The sequence below is a fragment of the Anser brachyrhynchus genome, assembly GCF_964034855.1.
Source record: "Anser brachyrhynchus genome assembly, chromosome: 2".
Lineage (NCBI taxonomy): Eukaryota > Metazoa > Chordata > Aves > Anseriformes > Anatidae > Anser > Anser brachyrhynchus.
In genome coordinates, this window is record NC_137695.1 from 98,842,575 (window position 1) to 98,865,223 (window position 22,649).

The 22,649-nt window shown below is 35.6% G+C and overlaps 1 protein-coding gene across 6 annotated transcripts in view; it reads right to left on the bottom strand.

Annotated features, from left to right (window-relative positions):
* ZNF236 (zinc finger protein 236) overlaps positions 1–22,649 on the bottom strand; it is a 74,443-nt gene that overhangs the window by 18,339 nt on the left and 33,455 nt on the right. For 4 of the 6 annotated variants that reach the window (XM_080581087.1, XM_080581085.1, XM_080581090.1 and 1 more), the window contains 14 exons: positions 21,607–21,879; positions 19,148–19,351; positions 16,324–16,468; positions 14,199–14,459; positions 13,709–13,959; positions 13,003–13,104; positions 7,956–8,107; positions 6,668–6,774; positions 6,418–6,569; positions 6,092–6,304; positions 5,331–5,610; positions 4,772–4,875; positions 2,535–2,900; positions 1,143–1,288 (listed from right to left, as the gene is read on the bottom strand). In XM_080581087.1, the coding sequence (XP_080437213.1) occupies positions 1,143–1,288; positions 2,535–2,900; positions 4,772–4,875; positions 5,331–5,610; positions 6,092–6,304; positions 6,418–6,569; positions 6,668–6,774; positions 7,956–8,107; positions 13,003–13,104; positions 13,709–13,959; positions 14,199–14,459; positions 16,324–16,468; positions 19,148–19,351; positions 21,607–21,879 (2,756 nt within the window). The remainder of the gene's footprint in view (positions 1–1,142; positions 1,289–2,534; positions 2,901–4,771; positions 4,876–5,330; positions 5,611–6,091; positions 6,305–6,417; positions 6,570–6,667; positions 6,775–7,955; positions 8,108–13,002; positions 13,105–13,708; positions 13,960–14,198; positions 14,460–16,323; positions 16,469–19,147; positions 19,352–21,606; positions 21,880–22,649) is intronic. The other 2 variants (XM_080581086.1, XM_080581089.1) reach the window with 2 other exon arrangements.

Below are 22,649 nucleotides of genomic sequence, written 5' to 3' on the forward strand. Positions count from 1 at the left end.
AAAAAGGTGCATATAGAGTATATGTATGAACTTCATAATTGAACATTTTAGTTTTTATTGTTTTTTTGTTTTTAAATGTCTATATATATAGAAAGTCTCCAAAGTCTACATGTAAACAGCCTGTCTAGCTTCAGCTATAGATTCATCAAAAAGTTTGGGAAACCATTATTATAGTTGCATACAAGCATGCTGGACTCTGGGTACCCATTATACTGGCATTCTGTACGGACTTACTGTTGCATTTACTCTTAACGCTGTTTTCAGGACTTTCAAAGCAAAAAGGCATGGAGCAGAAGATAAGACTGATATCAGAAACTACCTACTTTTTCAGCTCCTATGAGTCTGAAAGCTCCCAGCTCACTATCAAACATCTATTCTCAATATTTAAAACAGACATTTTATTCTTTAAGGATGAGTATTTGGGAACTGGAGGAAATGGAACTAGTCAAAATCAAAGATGACTGTATTTTAGAAACTTTTTGAGTAGACAGACTCCAAGCAAGTCAATGCAACTCTGCAAATGACTTTTCCCCTAGCTTGGAGTTGGACCTGTTGACCTCCACAGGTCTTCTCCAACCTCAGAATGATTCTGTGAAACTGATCAAACCTAAACTAGTTCATCAAAACTGTTAACATCATTTTAAAATTTAAATGTAATCATCTCACTTTTTTATATAAAGTATTTGTATTGTCCATTTTACAAGCTCAAAGGGAATTTAAATTCTGAAACCAAGTATTTAAAAACATGCTAAATAATGCAGGTGTTATGGTAAGGAAAAAAACATTCTCTGTAATCATTTGAGTTGTTTTCAGGGGTGGGGACTGCTGGGTGGGGAGATTTAGCCTAAAATGCTTTTAAAGTGAAAAAGACAAAATGCAATTAAAAGAAAAAGCAGCATTTAAAGCAATCTGACAAAATCCCAGAGGGGTAAAAAACAGAAAGACTGCAGGAGAAAAACTTAAACAGAAAAACCCCACAATGTAGCTATTGTTGAAGTCTTTTATCACTGTACAATTGATATAGCACAGAACTGCCAAACACCTCGCTCAAGGGAACTCTTCCAGAAGTATACTCATTAAACTTCCTTCAGTCCTCAAACTGACTCTACAAAATTAGAGACAAGAGACTAAAAGCAACCTACCTGTAATGTTATGTTGTTAATACTGGTGGCATCTATTCCAGAGATTTGAACATTTTGTCCAACTAGATTAGCAGCAAGTTGTAACTGTATTCCTTCAAGAGTGGCCAAGCTACCATCTGTCAAGGACACAGTTAAGTCACCTCCAGCTACCAAAGAAAACAGCCACATTACAATGTTTTTCTTTATCATTACTGACCACCTCTTTTAGCATTTTTATTTTTATAAATGAAATCGCTACAAAAGCTACACAAACACGTATATATGCGAGAAAACATAACTTGCAGTTGCTAATTATAAATTCCACATAATTTAGGGATAGCTATTGCTTAAACACAAGCTGGCATCTTCCAAAACCAAGAACTGCTCCAAAGTAGCTTTGGAAACCTGGAGAAATTTGGTATAAATTTCATTGGAGAGTATGCCACCCCTAAATACAAGCAACACTTACACAAGCTATGTACACCTGAACACACAGGAGAAAGTCATTGCTACATCTATGCACAGAACAGAAACTTTATTCAAGAAAGAATCAAAGGTAAACCTACACACATATGTGGGTGGAAATAAAGGTACATTGGCATTTAAAAAACAAAATCTTAACAACTTAGAAAACTAATATTAAAGTTGAACAGACTGTTGCTACAAATGCTCAGAAGAGGTGAAGAAGTCACCTTGTGTTTGACATACCTTTTCCAAACACCTTCAGTATTAAGTATGATCAACCAGCCTCCTTTGGTTCATGTCTCAAAAACATTTATCTTTGCCTATCCAAAATCCCTTACTACAGTAAATAAATCTGCTTTACGAAGCATCCAAGAAATACCTCCTCTGGGCAAAATACAAATCAGTAATCTCGATTTTAAAAGTTTCCTGCCTCTTCCTAGGACTCCTTATTCTGTTCACTCAAGAACTCCAAGCAAACATCAGATAGTTTTTAAATCTCCAATTTTTCACAAACCAAGCCTGTCAAAAAAACATTTACCAGTATATTCTGAACTCTGTTGGTTTCAGACAACAGCTTAGGGTAGCTGATGACTATAGTTAAATATAAGACCAAGACACCACTGCAAAACTGTTTTGCTTCTCTCCTTTTTAAGAAAAGGCAAGAATATTACCAAAAAGAACACAAGTACTCCTGCTACTTATCTGTGTTTTCTTCCCTTCTACAGTGCAACACCACAGCAGAACTTAAGAAATCTTTCTAAGTGAACTATGACCAGCATACATTTTTCTCTTCATTCTAAAATAAATAGCTATTTATGTCATCACTGTGCAGGAAGTTGAATGCTACCTGCCTGGAAGTAGCGTTTGCTATAAGTTCCTGAACCCTAGTAGAAAGCAGAGTTCAGTATTTCATCTAAATACCAACAACAACAAGTAACCCGTTTTTACCTGACACAGAAGCAGGCAGAATAGCCTGGCCCACAAGTCCTTGTTGAAGTAAATTTTGATCAAACTGACTCGTCAAAACAGAGTTATTCATGATGAAAACATTTGGGTCTGTTGAGGATGAATTAAGAAGACTGACTGGCTGTAGTCCCTCAGTTGAAGTACGGGCAACAGGCTTCCTAACCTTCTTGGTCTCTGGTTTATAATGACACTGTATGTGGGTTTTTCTGCGCCCAGACGTACGAAACCGTAAATCACAGTGCGGACATTTGAACGGCTTTGCTCCTGTATGCAGACGCATGTGGACTTTTAGACTTCCTTTTGTAGAAAAAGAATTACTGCACACATGACAACTGAAGAGCTTCTGACCTAGAAAAATTTTAAAAAGAGAAAGGTAAGTGATAAAAACTCTAAAAATCAATAGCCCTGTACCAATAAATTAAGAAAACATGGATTCTAAACTAAATTGAACAGAATAAATTCGAAATAACTAGCCACATTCTTTATATTTCTGGCTGCTTTTCAAATGAAAAAAAGGACTTCAATTAATCTTATTTTTTCCCTAATTTCTGAGACTCTGTTTCCAATGCACTGTGAAAAAAATCATTCAGAACCCTGACAGGTCACCTGATGCTTCTTGTCTTCATCATTATCTCTCACTTCCTGACATAACAATTCAGTTTACAGATTTAGATTACAAAACCCTAACACATTGATGTCCCTTTTTGTTCAACAAAATAGTGATTACAAATTGGGATGAAAAGTCATACAGTAATGACAAATGCTGAATAAGCACTGTTTCCAAATAAAGTCAAATTAAGTGTACTTTATGGCATCTACAAGATGATTATTGCATCTACAAGATGATGCAATATTGCTGGCTACTCAGGTAAAACGTTAGCAAGAACTGCTATATATAGAGGAAATTACAAAGCAGTGAAGGCAGAAGTACAATACTGTGTGACTTCAGTTATTCCACTACAACAGTGTACACTATGTAAGGATGAGATGCAGGAAGTAAGTATTTAGCCGAAGAACCAAATCTCAGAACCTTCAACAACATATAAGAGCTGGTTCTATGTATTACAACAAAGAGTCTCTGTATACTAACTGCAGTACAAAGGCCAACAACATCCATGAGAATAACATACCTGAAAGGAAGCGTAACAGGAGTGTTTGTTTAAAAAAAATTAATAATCACCTCAAACAGTAAGTTTTTGCAGATAGCACAGCATTTTTTAAAAGACAGTATACCAGACACTCAGAGGAAAAAAAAAAAGCTTATTACATATTAAAAGACTTTAAACTGATTTTAAACACAAGTCCTAACAATAGAAAGAAGTGACTAGAAATGTGGATATATTTCAAAAAGTCCACCTGAAGAAAAGAGCAATATTAAATAAAAGTCATAATACGATAAACCAAGAAAATGTATCCAGTGCTAACGGTTAAAAAGATTGCAGGTACATATATACTTTTTCCATGAGCTAGAACTGCTCCAGTGAGGCCACACCTCAAGTACTCTGTCCAGCTTTGGGCCCCTCACTACAAGAAGGACATCGAGGCACTGGAAGGTGTCCAGAGAAGGGCTACGAAGCTGGTGAAGGGCCTGGGACACAAGTCCTGTGAGGAGCGGCTGAGGGAACTGGGGTTGTTTAGTCTGGAGAAGAGGAGGTTTGGGGCAGACCTTATTGCTCTCTACAACTACCTGAAAGGAAGCTGTGGGGAGCTAGGGGTCAGCCTCTTCTCACAGATAACTAGTGATAGGACTAGAGGGAATGGCCTCAAGTTGCAGCAGCGGAGGTTTATGACGGAAATTAGGAGACATTTATTCTCAGAAAGAACAGTCGGGCATTGGAACGGGTTGCCCAGGGAGGTGGTGGCGTCACCGTCCCTGGGGGTGTTCAAGGAAAGGTTGGAGCTGGTGCTTAGGGACATGGTTTAGTGGGTGACACTGGTGGTAGGTGGATGGTTGGACCAGATGATCTTGGAGGTCTTTTCCAACCTTAATGATTCCATGATTCTACTTTATAAGCTTACTGGCATAGGACAAAGTAATAATATGGTTTATTCAAAATAATGACTCATTTGAGGATGTTATAAGCGCAGAAAGTGTCACCTAGCATTCCCATTCCCCACATCATAGTGAAATGCATTATTCCTTGCAAAATCTTCAAGCTAAAAGAGCCTGTTAAGATGGTTACAAGATTCTCAACAAAGACATTCAAAATCTTACTGACCTGTGTGTGTTTTAACATGACAATCTAGAGTGGATTTTACAGTGAAACTCTTCCCACATTCTTCACACTTATACGGCTTCTCTCCAGTATGGATACGAACATGCCTAATAATTCCAGAATACATGTATTATGTGAATCTATACCTTTTATATCAGTTTCTAGGAATATTCTATATCTTCCTAATTTTAGATTTTATCGAATACTTAATGTAACATTAAACAGAACTAGTAAAGAAGATGATTTAAGCGCTATTTTTCAAACTGATTTTTATGTTTTTATATGCAAGTTCTATTTCAAGAAAAATAATCTAAAACTTAACAACTGTTTTAATAGTGCAGGAAACAAGAAATATGAAAAGGCTGCATATTCTGTATCTGACTAAACCAGCATTTTGATACGTATTTTTAAACCACTCTGGAAAAAAAAAAAAGACAAAAGTACATAAATAAGAGTCAAGCCTTAGCTTAGCAGTAAAAGGTTTCATATAACTTTTTTGTGACAAAGTGTCTGGTGAAGAATTTAGAGATCTAAGAAGATACAGAAGTTTTCCATTTCTTACCTGACTAAATCACTGGGCTTTTTAAAGCTTTTGGGGCAGTAACTGCAACAGTTAGCGTATTTAGGCTCTGCTTCCAGTTCTGCCTGCTTATCTTTGATCTCACTAATTCTGTCCTTCTCTGCAGCAGACTGAACAAGAACTTTTTCTGAGACAGTGGCACTTTCTCGAGGCCTAATCTTTGCCAGTTCTGCTGTTTCTTCTTCTGTGAAAGTTATAACTCCAGGACGAGATTTTCTTGAAGTTCTTTCAGAGTTTTCTTCGTCATCTTCAACACACGTAACTATCAAAAAATACATATACACACCTGTTTAGCCTAATCTGTCAGCTGAAGTTATGAAAATAAAGGGTGGCCAAGAAACACATGACCACTGCGTGGACTTAAAGTCTGTGGCCTGAACTTGGACTTACATCTCTTTCAGAGATCTACCTAGATGTCTATATTTATTTTTAATAGAGCTAGATTTGTAACTCCTATTTTTACAACAATTAAATACAGGTATAAGTTATTCAAGACAAAAAAAATCCCTTTTAGTGGCACATTAAAATAACTATGGAACACAATACTCTGACTACACTGGACAGGCTCCTGGCAAACTGATTTCTTTAAACAATTTAGACAAAAAAAGTATTTTCAGTGGCTCAGGACATTACGCATGCTTGAAGGCTAATTTATAGCATTACTGTTACAGCATTCATGTAATCCGCTGAAACATTGGTACTTGTTACGTAGTAAGTACGGTAAGAGTAAAAAATGAAATTACCTCCCCCTCCTGTTTCTGTAGCTGCTGCTACAGCTGAGGAGACTGCCTGATGTTTTTTCATATGTTTTTTGCAGTGAACTGTTGTTCGAAAACTTTCATCACAGAATGGGCACTTGTAAGGCTTCATGCTCATGTGAGTTGCCATGTGCCTTGTAAGGCTGCCATTAGTTGTGAAGGACGTATTGCAAATGCTACAGCTGAATGCTTTAACTCCTTAAAATAACAGAAACAAGTAAGTAGCGTGCAGTTCTTCTAATTTATGTATACAAATTTGGTATTGTAAACCTTCTGAGTTAAGGAAATGCAGAGCTGGTATACTCTGTTACCTGTATGAGTCTTTTCATGTGACTTAAGAACTCCTGATGAAACAAAGCCACGGCCACATAGTTGGCATTTATAAGGCTTCTCACCAGTATGTGATCGTACGTGTTGTTTCAAATGGCTGGATTTCTTAAAACCCTTGTTGCAATATTCACATCTATTAAAAGAAAATTATTTTCATTAGTGCATGTAGTTAGTAGCCATAAGAAATTCAGGAAAATCTTTGACTGATCCTAAAAGTTAAGTATAACAAACCTATATGAACGCCTGCTTTGATCTTCATTGTCCTCAAGAAAATGAGGCCGCTGGGTATGCAATTCAAGTTCTTCTTGTGATGACTGATCTTGTATCAACCGAGTAGTCTAAAAATCAAAGCCTTAAGTAAATTTCAGCAACACAATATTGAAACAAAGCCACACAAGTAGGTAAGGAAAAATATAGTATTTGCAGTCAATACAAATTAATCGAAGCAATGTCAGAAATCTACCCTTTCACAAATTCATGTCAAGAAATTGAGTGCAATACAATACCTCACTCTTTCCAAGTGAGAAGGAAAATAGCAAAACTTGCACCTACTAAACCAGAATAAACACGAGGTGTACTCGCACCTCCCTACCAATTTAGAAAAGAAGTCTCAAGTCTCCTAGATTTTCTAATGTTTGAAGGGTTAAATTTAACACTAAAGCAGCCATTTTCAACAGCACGAGCCCCAGACCAAGTAGCAAAATACACGGTGGTGCTGATAGTTCTTGACTACTTTCTGAACAGGTTTTTTCCTCTAAGCAACAGCTACAGACAAATCCTCCAGAAAAATAGCATGCTGTAACATTAAGAAAAAAAACTCCAAAGGCTGAATTTACTCCAGCGTTTCCAGACTCTACAACCTAATTCCCTGACTGCCATTTGCCCTTTGCAAAAAAGCATAAAAGGGCTATAATTCATGCAGCTCAGTATCAGCATTGTAAAGACACTCCCCACTGCTAGAGATGGTCTTCACACTAGATACTGTTAACATAATAAAAAGTACTATTTAAACTGTTTTTTTTTTTATAAGTAACTAAACTCTTTTATAAATTTAACCAGATGAGAACTATGAAAGAACTCTCTACACTGCAATATGCAAGCTCCATGAATGATAACTACATATTTATAATGTTCTTTTTATTGCTTGATCACATCTGTAAGAATCTAAGAATTAGGAAAGAATATAGTGCAATAATATAAGATTGTCTTATAACAATAAGTCACATGAGAAGACTCATACAGGTTCCTTAGCTTCAGGCTTACAATTTTACTTCATAGCATTATAACCTTTTAAATGCCTAGAGCACCAAATCATACAAACCTTTTTATGAAACAAATAGCCATGTCACTTACATACCACCCCCTCCCTTTTTTTCCCCTAGCTACTCAAAGAAAAAATGCAATCTAGAAAAGAAATCATGAAACATTCCCTATTTGTCACTTTACAAAATCATTAAAGAACTCAAGAAAATCATCACTGAACATAAAACAATGGATTCTGCCATCTAGCAGTACTTACTACATTAATAGTGTCTGTATTTGGAACTTGAAGAAGGGTTGGTGGATGGTAACTCGTTGAAAGAGCCTGAGATTCAAGTGTGCTTGAATCCTGCAGCTGCTGTACAGCTGGAAATTGAGTCTGTTGATTGTAGCTGTCATTCACTGTAAAACCTGTCAGAAATTAAAAGTCACAAAACCAGAAAACATACCGAACGGGACTCAATAACACCACTTTTTTTTTTTTAAAGACTACCCTCAAAAGAGATTAAGTAGTATTACTATATGGTAATGCTCATTTTATACTCTTCACTGCTGAGTGGCAAAATACATGTTTCTGGGATCTACATAATATGCATAATTGGGTTACTTACCATTAGCTGGAATTCTATTGGACAATCTCCTCCACAGAAAAACACTGTTTGAAGTTTCTTCAAGGTGCCACAATTACCTTAGAGCCATTGAAATTTTGAATTTCTTGTATGTAAGCATGCATGTGTCAAACAGGTTGACCCATCTCCCTTTATCCATGTTGGTACCACGCTCCCTTAACTACACTGGAAGCCGATCACAAGGATGCAAAGCTCAGTGGGGAGGATGGCGGGTGAGTGGAGGAGATGACCCAATAGGAGAACTCCAGTTTCTGATAAAGCAACCCCATTTTCTCCTACTTTGGATCTCCTCCACATATTCCCACTCTTTAGATAACAGTAAAGTATGGCCTCTCAAAGGCAAACTGCAAAGTAAAAATAAACACATTTTTAACTCACATTTCCAGTATGAAGACCTGAAATTTTTATTTGGTTTTGTTCTTCTAAGATATCAGATCTTAACCAATTCTTTTTCTAAATGAATGAACAAACTGATAGTATCACTGACTCAAAGCCAGGAAAATATAGCTCAGATTTCAATTTTCTTTATGCTATTAGAGATGCCCTTTTATCAACCCTTCCAAACCCTAATACTTCTAATATTAAATAAAATCGGTGTTACATTGGAGGAAATGAAACCACAAGTATGAGTAATTAATAAGGGCAGCAATTTTATTATTTCTGTGCAGTTTGCCTTCAGCGGACAAAAAGGGTGAAGATTATGAAACAGGGTAGAAACAAAAACCCATACCAGATGATCACAGCATCAGAGGCCAAAAAAAGCAATGCTTAGAGAATGTTTTGAATTACATTTATCAAACACTGGGATGAGTTAAGTATAAGCAGAAATTTTCCCAGAAGATATTTTCACAGCGTAAGAATACTATTATCAATATAGAAAGAAAAAAACTCTTTATGTGCTATCACATCATAGAATGAAGGCACAAATGTAAACAAGTCTTAAGAGCATTATTAGTCAGGTGGTAATTCAGCATAAAACCTAATGCCACAACTTGTGTCTTAGATTTTCTCCTAGAACTACCAAGATTACAAGAAAAAAGGATTCAACAAGCTGAACCTTGCACTCGAATTACTCTTAATTAAATGACAAAAAAAAATGGCCTGAAAAACAGCAACGCAAAGCTTTATGGTCTTTAAAGGGACACTAATTGCTGTTTTGAAATATATTTTAAAAGCTCTGTTATGGAAAACTGGTATTCCCATTACATATGATGAGAACGCATACAAAAATAAGCTTCAAGAAACTGAGAAACTAAAGTGATGCCACTTCCACGCCCTACATACAAAAATGGACATAACTATCAAATGTTAAAAAAAAAATCTTAGATCAGTAACTGATTTTTACTAAGAAGGAAAAAAACAGAAAAGCTACTATACCATCACCTATTTCATTTTACAGTGTTTTAATAAAAGCAATTATAGGTCTTCTGAAAAGTTTCCCAGAAAGAATCCTGGAACAGAGTGCTTGGGAAGAAAAGTTCTGAATTTAGATGTATTTTGGGACAAAATGAAGAAAGAAATACTACTTCTGAAAGTAGTTCAAGAATAAATATAGTAATAAGCTACAAAAAGAACGTAAGTGATGCATCACTCTGTTGCTCAACACCTAGGTCGGAGGTCAATTTCCACTCAATATTTTAAAAAGATCTGACAACTCTGAGTACGTTAAAGACATTTGCCACTACCAGACTATTTTCACGGAACAACATTAAACAAAAAAATAAATAAATGAGATAGGCTATGTCTAAGTAAGAGACAAAATTCATAGCCTTGAATTTCTGTTCTTGCTTTCCATCACTATCATTTCACAGAAACTTCTGCTTAACTTTCTTTTGCCAAGCAAAGAACAGAAAACAACTTAAGGTCTGTATAACAAAGGGAGTCTCTTACTACAAAGTTTTCTAAACTTGGATCAGCTTTACGTTCAGTACAAGCATTCATTTGCAACGTTCATTTTCTCTTGGCTTTATAACATTACCCAACCTATTCTCTTCTACATTGATAAAAATTACTAAACAAAATAGAATATGCTGGAAATCAGTTTACTACTGGAGACACATGGGCTTGACGTAAGAATCAGAAACCTACCGTGTAATAGTTCATAGAAAATACAGTATCTTAGAGTTTGTAATAACAACTTTGTGTCTTTCTTTTCCAAACTGACAGGTCATTCAAAATTACAAATGCATCTACATGCACATGTTTATCACTGCAGAGATCCACAACTAGCAATCAAATGTTCTGGAGGTTTGTTTCCTAGGTAACTTTTGGAACCACCTGAACGGTATTCATTAGAACCAATGTGTAAATAGTTACTGAAAAAAATAGGAATTTCAAGTCTTAGGATTGCAAATCAACTTCTTAAGAAAGCAAAACAGCAGTCCAGTGGCAAGGGTATATTCATGTAGGCAACAGAATAATAGTATTTGGAATTCTTGTAGTATTTCATAAACACTTCCCCCATCTCCACTAATTGAATTATTAACATTCAGCCATGCTTATAGGGATATTTTAAGGAAGAAAGGGTGACATAATCTATATGAAAACATGTTTGGTGACAGATGATGTTCAACAGCCTAAAGACATGTTCTGATAAAGGATCTGTTTGGTTGTTCTGACCTCACTAAAAAGTCTTCAAATGAAGATGCCTGAATACGTAAAATTACAAAGAACACTGAAGTGCTTTTACTATCTTCAGAACTAGCTAAAATGAATACCAGATTATGACACAGAAGCACCCTCAAAAGATACACACTTTTTACCAAGTCTGAGCATATCAAGAAGAAAATCTGAACAAACCAGAAATTGTTTGTACTAGTAACTAATACTTATACTACTGAAAAGTATTACAAACAAACCAGAAAGAAAAAAAAAACAAGTTCTAACAGGTCTGTGCAGACGTAGAAATCAGCATCATTTGGATGAAATGCAAAGATTTCCTTTCTCAAAAAAATTTAAAAAAAACTTACTGAAGATTTTCTAAAAACTTTGATGTTCTGTTAATAAACAATGACCCAAACTATTTTAGCAAGAATACAGCCTACAAGTATCAAGGAAAAAAAAAAAGACACATTGTCTTGAGCTTGAATGCTCTGCCTAGCTGATAGGAAAAAGAAATTAGGAGCATGAAGCACAGATGCAGACATAGGGAGAGGGTCGACCAATTTAACGCATGCATCCGCGCAAATGCTTACCTACCTGAAATTCAAAAATTTTGTAGGGCTCCAGGATCTTCAAGGAAACTTCAAAGAGTAGGGAATCTGTGGATGAGATTCCAAGTAGAATAGGAGACATCTTATACAAATGAGCCTTAAATAAAACCACACTCGTTCTGATTCTCCTGTACCAGTTTTATAATGTACTGATGATCAGCCCAGATTTCTGATGAAAGAATTGTTTTGTAGGATCAAGAAGTATCTTTTCTTCCCCCTCCCCAGAAAAAAGCACTCTGTATTTAACATTCACTTAATGAAGAAAATAACACACTAGAAACTGAAGTCTAAATAAAAACAGCAAAACAAGGTCTGCATATTGGATTTTTAAGCTCAAAAGAGCTGTAAAAATCCAAACAAAAAACAAAATCACACTGAAAGTTACACTGAGGGTGAAAAGGTTGCATTTTTATTCTGCAGTCTCTTTTTGTTCATTTGGAAAAATTGAATAGGTAACTAATGAAAGTAATCCACAGGGTTTTAATAGGACCTGGTTCAGTCTTACTTAATAAAGGTGGAGACTAATTTCTTTTCCCAGTGACATACAAAGCAGCACAACCTAGAGAATTAAAATTGGCAAGAAATTACACTACTTCTTCACACTGTCACACAATTTAGCAGTTGATAACATTTTTACAAAAAGCACTCTACAATTAATCAGGGAATGAAATTAATATAGAAGTTTAATCAAATGGGATACCAATTGCTGATTACCAGCTGAAGTTCTTTGCTAGAATCAGAAAAAAGGAGGAAGAGACCAACCAAAACAAACAAAAAACTTCAATGTAACACCACACCCAAACCCAACCAAACAAGAACTAGTAACATCATATCAAGCAACAACTCAAGAAAGACAGCAGTGAAAAGCGAAGGAAAACTAACTTCTTCATTCTCTGCAGGCTACAAAAGCATCTCTTACACCTGAGTATTTTAAAGCTAGAATAAAAAAAAACTTACAAGTGTTTATGAACTTTTAATTTGTTATGTATGTAGGTTTATAAAATATAAAGAAAACCGCTGTCATTAAGTGAAACAATGATTTTTACATGATAATGTATCACAAATCTCAACAGCTACTCAATCAAATCGTAGAACATGTTTCTGATCATCTCAAGTTAGCAGCAGGTACAGTTAGATGGGTAAGTTCTGTGGACTGCCTACTATCACAGCAATTACCAACATAATCAAGGAAAGACTATAAAATGCCTGACTACAAGCCCCATACTGTAACGGCTAATCATCAGCTCATAAAAGCAAAATCTAATTATATTCAAGTATTCTGTATATTCTAGCAAATATAGTTTCAAAATTGTAATTTAAGAAAATGCTTTTGCAAGTTATCTGCCTTGCAGCTACATTGACTGTGGATGCTCAATTTTAAAATGTTTTTTGATAGCTATGCCGTAAAACCAAATTTATAAAGATCATCTTCAAAACCTTTATAAAAGCTTTATTTATTACTAACCTTGTGATAAGCCCTGTTGATCAAATGACTGCTGTGTTATAGCTTGTTGCTCAAACTGAGCGATGTTTTCTTGTAAAGTATGCTGGGATGTCACAAATCTATCTGAAATGGGGGAGATGAACAAAATATATGTATCAAGAAAAGATGGAATTAATTGGATAATTCAGTTACTCCTGAAAAATTATATTTTAGTCATTTGAATTTTTCCTATATTAAAAAATAAACAAAAAATTATTAGCTGAATAGCTATTTAAATCTCTGCTTATTGTAGGCTCTTGTATTTACTATGAAAAAAAAGCAAAAAAGCTTAAGTAAAATACTTTGTTCTATCATCACTAATGGAATAAATTGACCAAGCATTTTGTATTTTCTGACCTCAAATCACAGGTATTACTTTCTAAGCAGACTATACAGCAGTGCTTTTTATTAAAAATAGAGATGAAAAAATTTTTGGCCATGTTATTTTCAATATATTTAGCAGTTTTGTTTGTGATACAAATAAATGTGTAAAGTTTAATACGTAGTTTTATATTTTTAACAGTACGCCTAAAAACTAATGAATAAAATTGTATAATATGCTAAGTGGTGACCTTTTTACTCTACGTACTTTTCTAGTTATTTACTCGCATTGTCTTGAAACCAAAATCATTTGAATTTTGGAAGAAACTGACCTCATCATAAACCTCATCATGTTTCAAATACTCACCCTCATCTTGCTCTAAAGGCTGATCAGCCAATTGTTGTTCTAGTGCTGTTTCTTCTGTGCCTACTACTGGCTGCTGGTCTAACTCTAAAATAGCCTGCTGATCTGTTGCAACAGCTTCTGACTGCTGAAGCTCATCGCTTTCAATCTCCACTTGCATCTGTGTAGAAACATGAATGCTCTGCTGATCTACTGTAGAGTCATCTATTGAAGCAGACTGCTGATGCTGCTGAAGTTGCTGTGCAAGTTCGTACCTGCAAATAAAGGTAAGAAGGTTTTTTTTGTGGCTTTAGACATACATTATGTCTTTTTTTTATTATTATACAGCATAATTTACTATGCCTACAGAGCGAGCTAAGTATTTGCTACCCAGAAACAAATATCCTTATTCAATTATTAGCATTTAAGACTGAGCAAAGCTACCTTTTGAAGTATTTTTACGAAAGGACTACCGATATACATCGAAGGATTTGCATAAAAACTGTAAACATACCTATGAGTCTTCATGTGTTTTTTACAGTTTAGTGATGTTTTGAATGTTTTTTGACAATATGGACACATATATGGTCGAAGGTCATTATGGATTCCCATATGTCGCCTGAGGCTACCACCAGTAGTGAAGGCCCCGTTGCATATAAGACACTTAAAAGCTTTCAGTCCAGTGTGTGTTCTAATATGTGCTTTCAGAACTCCCGCTGACACAAAACCTCTTCCACACTGAGAGCACTTAAATGGCTTTTCACCAGTATGTGACCTTTTTAAGAGAAAGGAGATTTATGTTTGATTCCAAAAGGCAGTAAGATAATAAATTTTCAAAAGAGTAAAATAAAGAAAATGAAAACAACTGCTATATGGATGGAAGAGGCCTAAGTTAACAAAATTTGGATATCATAGCTTCAGTAAATTATACATGTCCTGCATGTCATCATTGGCAGGGCCAGACGCAATATTGTCTTCACGGCTTTCACCATGTTCTGCATTCCAGCCGCCTTTTCTGGTCAGACTTTGCCTGAATTAAGCCATTTGGGTTGAACTGAATACGCTCTTTAGACTAAGATAATATCATTCACATGCAGTCTGCTCATTCTAGCTAAACCGATGTCCCCAGAAATTCAGAGAAAAATATATTATTCTGCACATATTAACTGCTACTCTGGCAATCTCTTAATGAAAGTCTTGGATACCTTTGACTGAATTTCAACAATAAAGAGGGCTTTTTTGTCTCTAATACATCTGCTACGGTTCACTAACAACTAAGTTTTAAGTAACTACAATCTGCAGCCAATTTTCTAGAAGCTAAGTTTTGGGAACAGAACTATGTCCATCCTGAACACTCCCTGAAAAAAAGCACGGTATAACTAGTACTTCAGACTGCTATGTGAAAACAGTGTTAGTATGTTACTATAGGTGAGAGAGTTTCCCCACTTCTGAATACTCCTAATATACTAAATTATAAATACTAAATACTAAATCTCCTGCTCAATAAATCCTTCCTTCCTTCCTTCCAGAGATAGAGTTTCCCTTTAAGACTCCACTGGGATGTAACACAGACTGAATGACAAGTTAGGAAATGGAGCAGAGTGAAATGAGAATTTTTAAAGTTACAACTGTAGTTTCTGAGGAGTGAGAGCTAGGAGAAGGACAGTGTGAATGCTAGCAAATGGAAGATAAAAGAACCAGGATTTAATAAAATAACCAGCTGGAACTGGGGAAAGTTAGGGATGGTTTATGATTATAGTACTTTCAGAAGTCTATGACCACCACACCGGATGCCATAGTAAAGAAGAGTACAATAGACAGATCTACATATCTCAATTTAAATTAGAGAAAGTACGAAAATCATGTAGCGCTCACATTGCAGATGTAAGCAGATCACCACCTGCTTGCAAGGAATCTTTACTTAGGTTACAGTAATCATGACTTTTTTCTTCCCCCCACGTCTTCTCTTGCAGTTATTTGGCCCACAAAACGTTGTCAAGGCTTGGAGCAACCTGATCTAACTTTGAAGCTCTAACTTTGAAGCTAGCTCTTCTTTCAAAAACAAGGTTATACTAGTTACCTCCACTAGTGCCCCTCAGACCTCAATTTTTTCTATAACTCCATGGCTTTAGGGTTTTAACAAATACCCACACTATGGAACTTGAACAGAACTTGAAGGAACCAGGAGACCCCAAGAATGTTTACGTGATTACATTGTAAGCCTAAATTTTTAGGTTCAGTACATAGAAACTAGAAAACAACACGAGACTGATTTCCTTCTCAAATAATAGCAGCTACATACAAAGCAGACGATTTGGAGTATGCATTTACAAAATTATTACAAGAACTTGCGTGCAACGCTTGCAGTTTTCTATATACCATTTAGGAAAAAAAAGAATTCTACTGTTAATGAACTGCAAGGTAAACACAACCATGCGTACTGCTAGAACTGTGCACGGGCACAAATTAGTGCAAAATCTCTTCAACATTACCAGAAAAATCAGTTATCAATGGTTCACTGCTTAAAGACAATTAAAACAACAAAAAGAAGCCTTTTCAGTGACCAATATGTAAATTTCATACTTTTCCATAAGATTTGTTATTGTGTACATTTCCTTCCTCCTTCATATTTATTTTACCTGATATGCTGTTTAAGATGACAAGATTTTTTATAGGCTCGATGGCAATAAAAACACTTATATGGTCTGTCTGCATCACTCACAAAATTGTTGTTAAAATAGTTTTGGAAGAACTGGCTATTCCTTGGGATTGGCTGGATAAGACCTACACATAAAAACACAAAGGAAAAAATAATTGATAAAAGATATTCCAAAGTTGCAGTAATCTGGAAAGCTAGTATTTGAAAAAAATAAAAAACTTACACCTAGACTTTTGGTACAAAAGAATATAAGAAAATTAGCACATTTTCAGCACCTATTTGAGATTATATATATTCATCTACTTTGCATTATACACACTGTATCATGCATGCTATCTGACTGTTGATTTTTTTTAATCCATAGGTCAACCTCATTACATTAAGCCTCACATATATCCAAAATAAAAATCAATTTTAAAGAAAGTCAACTCTTACGAATTCACTGCCGATCAGATGCTTTGTTTTTCCTACCTCCATCTTATCCACATAACATTTAATGTACCCACATATATATTACAACATGACATATTTAATATGTATCTCATGTGAAAATTAGTTTGCCATGATATGTAACAGCCTTACTTAAAGGATATAAAATCGACTTTAAAATATTTTATTTTTATATGATCTACTCTGCCTTATCAGCAGGCTTGCTAATTTTCTGGGTAACTCCAAATATTTATTGGGGGGAAAAAAGAATCAAAGATGGCTTATTTAAACAAAGACTCTTTACACATTGTACCCTGAAGCCAGTTAAGGGTAGTTCTGGAAAACCACGTAAGAGTTTCTGCTACTAAACATCCAACTAATAGAAGAGTATCTGTCTCAGAAGCAGTCAACATAAGGCCATTATTCCAAACACTGTAACAGAATGGGAACAGTAGCAGAGCTCTCAAGTAAACAAGCTCACTGTCATTCACACATCTGAATGCAAAAGTACTCATCACAACACTAGTATGAAAGACTGATGAATGATGCAGCTTCAATAAAGCAGCAAAAGATACCTTTGTGATACTAAATACTCACCAAAAAAAGCCCTTAATGCTATTTTTCCTTCTTCAAACTGCTTAGTCTAACCCTGTATTTCATATTCAGAAAGGAAAGTCCAATGGGTTTCTGCTGACTTCCAAATACATTTGAAAAGGGTAGAAGATAAGGAAAGAAAACTTTCTACTTTTTGATGAGAGGTTGCAGCAACATCAAAAAGAGCTTAGGTTTATCAGGCTGTGATTTGAATAAGTGTATGTATATATATGTTTTATATATATATATATATATATTTCTGTATGTGTATATGTAAATCAAAATTTCCTTTATGTTCCCCAGCTAACTCAGTCTAGGAAGAATATCTTCTCCCAGAAAAATTCTTCTGACATTCTTAAGCAACAGTAATGAGAATCATACAATATCCTGAGTTGGAAGGGACCCACGAGACTCCTGAGTCCAACTCTTGGCTCCACACAGGACTACCTAAAAGTCAGACCATGTTGTCCAAACACTTCTTGAACTCCAGCAGCTCGGTGCCATGACCACATCTCTCGGGAGCCTGTCCCAGTGTCTGACCATCCTCTTGGTGAGGAACCTTTCCCTAACGCCCAGCCTGACCCTCCCCTGTCCCAGCTCCATGCCGTTCCCTTGGGTCCTGTCGCTGTCCCCAGAGAGCAGAGCTCAGCGCCTGCCCCTCCGCTCCCCTCGTGAGGGAGCTGCAGGTGACCATGAGGCCTCCTCTCAGCCTGCTCTGCTCTGGGCTTTTATAGTATTTCTCTTTTTTTTTTTTTGTCATTAATATTACTTCCATCTCCCTGCCTATTGCAATTTCACTGCAGAGATCTTAATTTTATTGTAGTGTTTTTTTCCTTCAAAATCAAGAAAAATGACTGTACCTGTTCCTGGGTTCGCTCAAGAAAGAAAGGTTGTAGAATCTGAGTATCTGAAGCTTTCAGATTAAGCCTTGCTGCTACTCTTTGAAAATTTACGTCTTATATCAGACACCAAATAAACAATTACTCTTGCATACAGTAATTCTTGGAAGCAATGAAAACAAGTGGATTTTTAAAGATTTTAGGATAAATATATTACCAATTTTCTACTACATAATGCTGACTATACAACAGACAAGGTAGGGGTTACCAGACTGTTGAATCAAACAACAATGGAGAGTAAATAACCTGCCCACTACACTGACTTCTGATGGACATAACATATCTTGATTGAGCTGTGAGACAACTTACCTTGTTCCAAAAAGTGGTTTTACATAATGATGTAATAATTCTTCTACAACAGAATTAAAAGAACTATATGATTTATCTGTAGTATGTTCAAAAACTATTCTGCCCTTTATTGAAATATTATCTCTAATTTAGTTGAGGTCACAATTATACCAAATGCACTAAAATCTGTAACACTGGCATATTTAATATATGTAATTAGAATAAACGTGATTGACTCAAGAAAAATCTAAGACTGTATGCCACCTTTTCTATATCAAATGTCTAACAGTAGTTAAGCTAAAGTCCAAGTAACATAAGGTAAAAATGCATACACTTATTTCTATGGCTTATACAACTTCTCTGTAAATAAAAGACTTCTTATTAACTCAGAAAGCACAGGAGAGTTTCAAGCAAACTATGAAATACAGTGCTTTTCTGAAGCTAAGTTTATTAGTTTATCTGATGGCTAATCTCAAAAGTACATATTTCTGAGTAAGGTCTAATTGTGTTTGCTTGATTAAACTGTGACCTTTGTTTCCCAGTGAAATCCAAATTTCATGTTTACAGGCAAACACAGATTTACTCACTCTTTACCTAAATCAGTGATGAGTATGGGCTCTTGCAAAGGGATGTCTGGTACAGGGACATTTGTTTTTCCTACTCGAACTTTTGCAGGTTTACGTTGATGTCGCAGCTTTCTTAGTTCCGTGTGTTTAAAATGTGAAGCTATATGAGTTTTCCGGTGGCCTGATGTTCTAAATTTTTTGTCACAGTGAGGACAAGCAAAAGGCCTAACACCTGCAAAAAGATTAAAAAAATTAGTTTCTGATTTTATTTCTACTTCCCCAGAAACGTAGTTTTGGTATACAGATTCTTTTCTGCATTTTCTGTTTTGCTTTCTACCCAGGTGTTCACTGTTAAATATGCTTTCAGAGAACATCAATAAAATCCAATCAACAGTAAATATAAAATTGCCAAATTACTAGCTGGTTATAACAGGAAAAAGACAGCAATTTTCAAAAGGTGCCAGAAGCTATCAAAAAATTGCAGATACCAGGTCAGAGAAAATTGAGAAAAAAAGAATCAGCGAACACGCAGACAAATGATACCTAATAGTATGAAAAAGATGAACATTGTAAAAGTTTCAAGAAATTCTGACTCTGTCTCTGAAATGTCAGCAGTGTTTGATGACAGCCAAATAAGCATGTCAACGGGAATTTTTAAAGGATGACTTTCTCACTGCAAAATCCAGTAGTATTTTGAACAGGAATATTCAGTTCTGGACACACGGTCTCCTTGGAACGCATACTGGAGAACTTACTAAGTTACAGAGACAGGCAAAGCTGATGAACATTCAGCTTTTGTTCAAGGGGAAATCTCAGACTTACAGGGCTAGAAAACATGGCTAGGTGCCACAAAGAAAATCAGTGGAAAATATGTGCAAGAAATAAGATCAAACTGCTGCTCTTCACAATACAGTAACTCAGAAACACCAAATGAAACTACTGGGCAGAATATTGAGGACAATAGAAGTTACTTCACTTAACATATAGCTCAACATTTGAATTCATAATGGTCTATCTGGCAGTAAGTTCACATGGATTCAAAATCAATTAGCTAAGTTCCTGAAACAAAAATTGACAGTGTTGCTTAACATAAAGGTGTGGCCTGCTTCATAAAACGCTCAGCCCCAAAAGAGCAGTGGAAACTAGTTGTACACTGCGAAGAAGCATTACTGTAGGCTTCTCCTCTTCAGCAGGTCTGCATCAGAGACAGCACAGAGAGCTAGACAACCCTTTAACTTAACCCTGCAAGCCCTAACCTGATAGGCAGAGAAAGAAGTAAATGTCCATCTCCAATAGGAGTTACATGCTGGAGTTCCATGAACATGGAATTATGTAGTCTTTAAGCAAACTTTGAATAGGTTGGATTTCTGCAGATGAACACAACACTGACATTTCAATGGACTAAAGGTGTTAGATCACAAAACACTGAAGACCAAATGCGCGTAGCCAATAAATGACACAGGAAAAGAACTTTGCTACAAACATTTTTACAGAAGTCAATAAGAAACCATATCTTGCAGAATTAAAATATGTGAACAGAAGTGAAAGTTTCATATTTATGAGTATCTGGCTGAAAGTTTATTTAGCAGCACAAACAAAGAATGAAAAAGTAGAAAATGACAAAGTAGTCCATCAAGAGTGGAAAATTCATTTCAATCTATGCAGAAAATAGAAGCTGAGCCATAGATCTTGAAGCTATCATATATGATGTAAACAAAGACCAAATGAGAAGAGTTTTACGGTATGCAACGCAAGATATTTAAAACAGGTACTTTGGTGAAAGCACCATGCAACACCTTATTGCAGAAGATAAAATAGGAAGTAAATAATCCTGAGAGATACTATGAAATTATTGACGAGTGTAAAGAAGGGGAAATAAAAGATACAGAGTAAATAAGGTAACTGTAAATAAGTAAAATTAGAACTCAAAGTCTAAGTGTATGATTCTCTAGAAAGCATCATCAAATACATTCATAAATTGATATTAAAAGGGAACAACAGCTGACACATCATCAGAAAACTAAATGCCCACGGCTTTTCTATAAGCCCAAAATTTCAAAGCCATGAAACTCTAGAGAGCTAAGAAAGAAATTTTAAGTTCATCATTTAAGACAATGAAAGTGATTTATTCTATTCTACGGCAGATATCGATTTATTCTACGGCAGATATCGATTTATTCTACGGCAGATATCGATTTATTCTACGGCAGATATCGATTTATTCTACGGCAGATATCGATTTATTCTACGGCAGATATCGATTTATTCTACGGCAGATATCGATTTATTCTACGGCAGATATCGATTTATTCTACGGCAGATATCGATTTATTCTACGGCAGATATCGATTTATTCTACGGCAGATATCGATTTATTCTACGGCAGATATCAACAGCATGATAGACACTAAGCACTTCACATTGTACGCATTTGTTCGAAGCCTCACCCACATTATCGAAAACACACCAATAGTTTTGAGACCTTACCTGTATGTAGACGAATGTGAACTTTTAAACTCCCTGAGGTGGAAAAGCATTTCATACAAAATTGGCACTTGAAAGCTTTAATGCCAGTGTGTGTTTTTATGTGTGCTGTGAGAGTACTCTTAACGGCAAATGCACGGAAACACTGGGGACACTTGAATGGCTTCTCATGGGTATGAATGCGAATGTGGCGCACTAAATCACTTGGTTTTTTAAATTCTTTAGAGCAGTATGGACAAACATGCCACCTTATTCCATTTTCTTCACGTATAGAACCTGAAATAAGAAACAAAACCAAATTTAATTTGTTTGAAGTATTTTAACAGTTTTGTTTTATAAGTTCCACTATACTGACACCATTATACTAAGTAATCAAAAAGAACACAAACACATTTTGCAGATGCCACTACAACACACACTGTAGACAATTAACTTCTCAATCAGATGCATTCTACTTCACAAAAGTAGTGACGGGCTGGAATGAAAAACAAAATCCTGTTGAAATTCAAAGATTTTTATGCTACTGAAAAGGAAGAAAGGAGAGAAAAGAAAAATGAAGCTAAGAAATGTCTGATTTCACAGAATAACAAGAAACAATGCAGCTTGAATGCCACTTCAAATGTAGGCATAATGCAGTATAATATACCAGTTAACTTATAAATACCACATTAACACAAAATTGTTCAACAGTAAATGTAACTCCTCCATAACAACACCTACAAATTATTTTAAGTACCTAAGACTTACGTATCTCACTGGAGGGGTTACTTTACATGGCACTCTCTTATCCATATTCAAGAAAGCTATGAATCCCTCACAGTTCTCATCTAAGGACTCTTTCAGGCTCAAAGTACACTGTTCTATGTTCATCTCTATTTCCAGTTCAATTTATGATACAGATACAGCTGCCATACAAGAAGTGAACAACTGAAAGGAAAGTTACAGGTGTGTTTACAAGTAATATGGGTTGCATTTGGACCAATGATATAAAGGCAGAGCTGTTCAGCAGATACACCGGAATTTCATATCAGCCCAGTAGAGCCTGT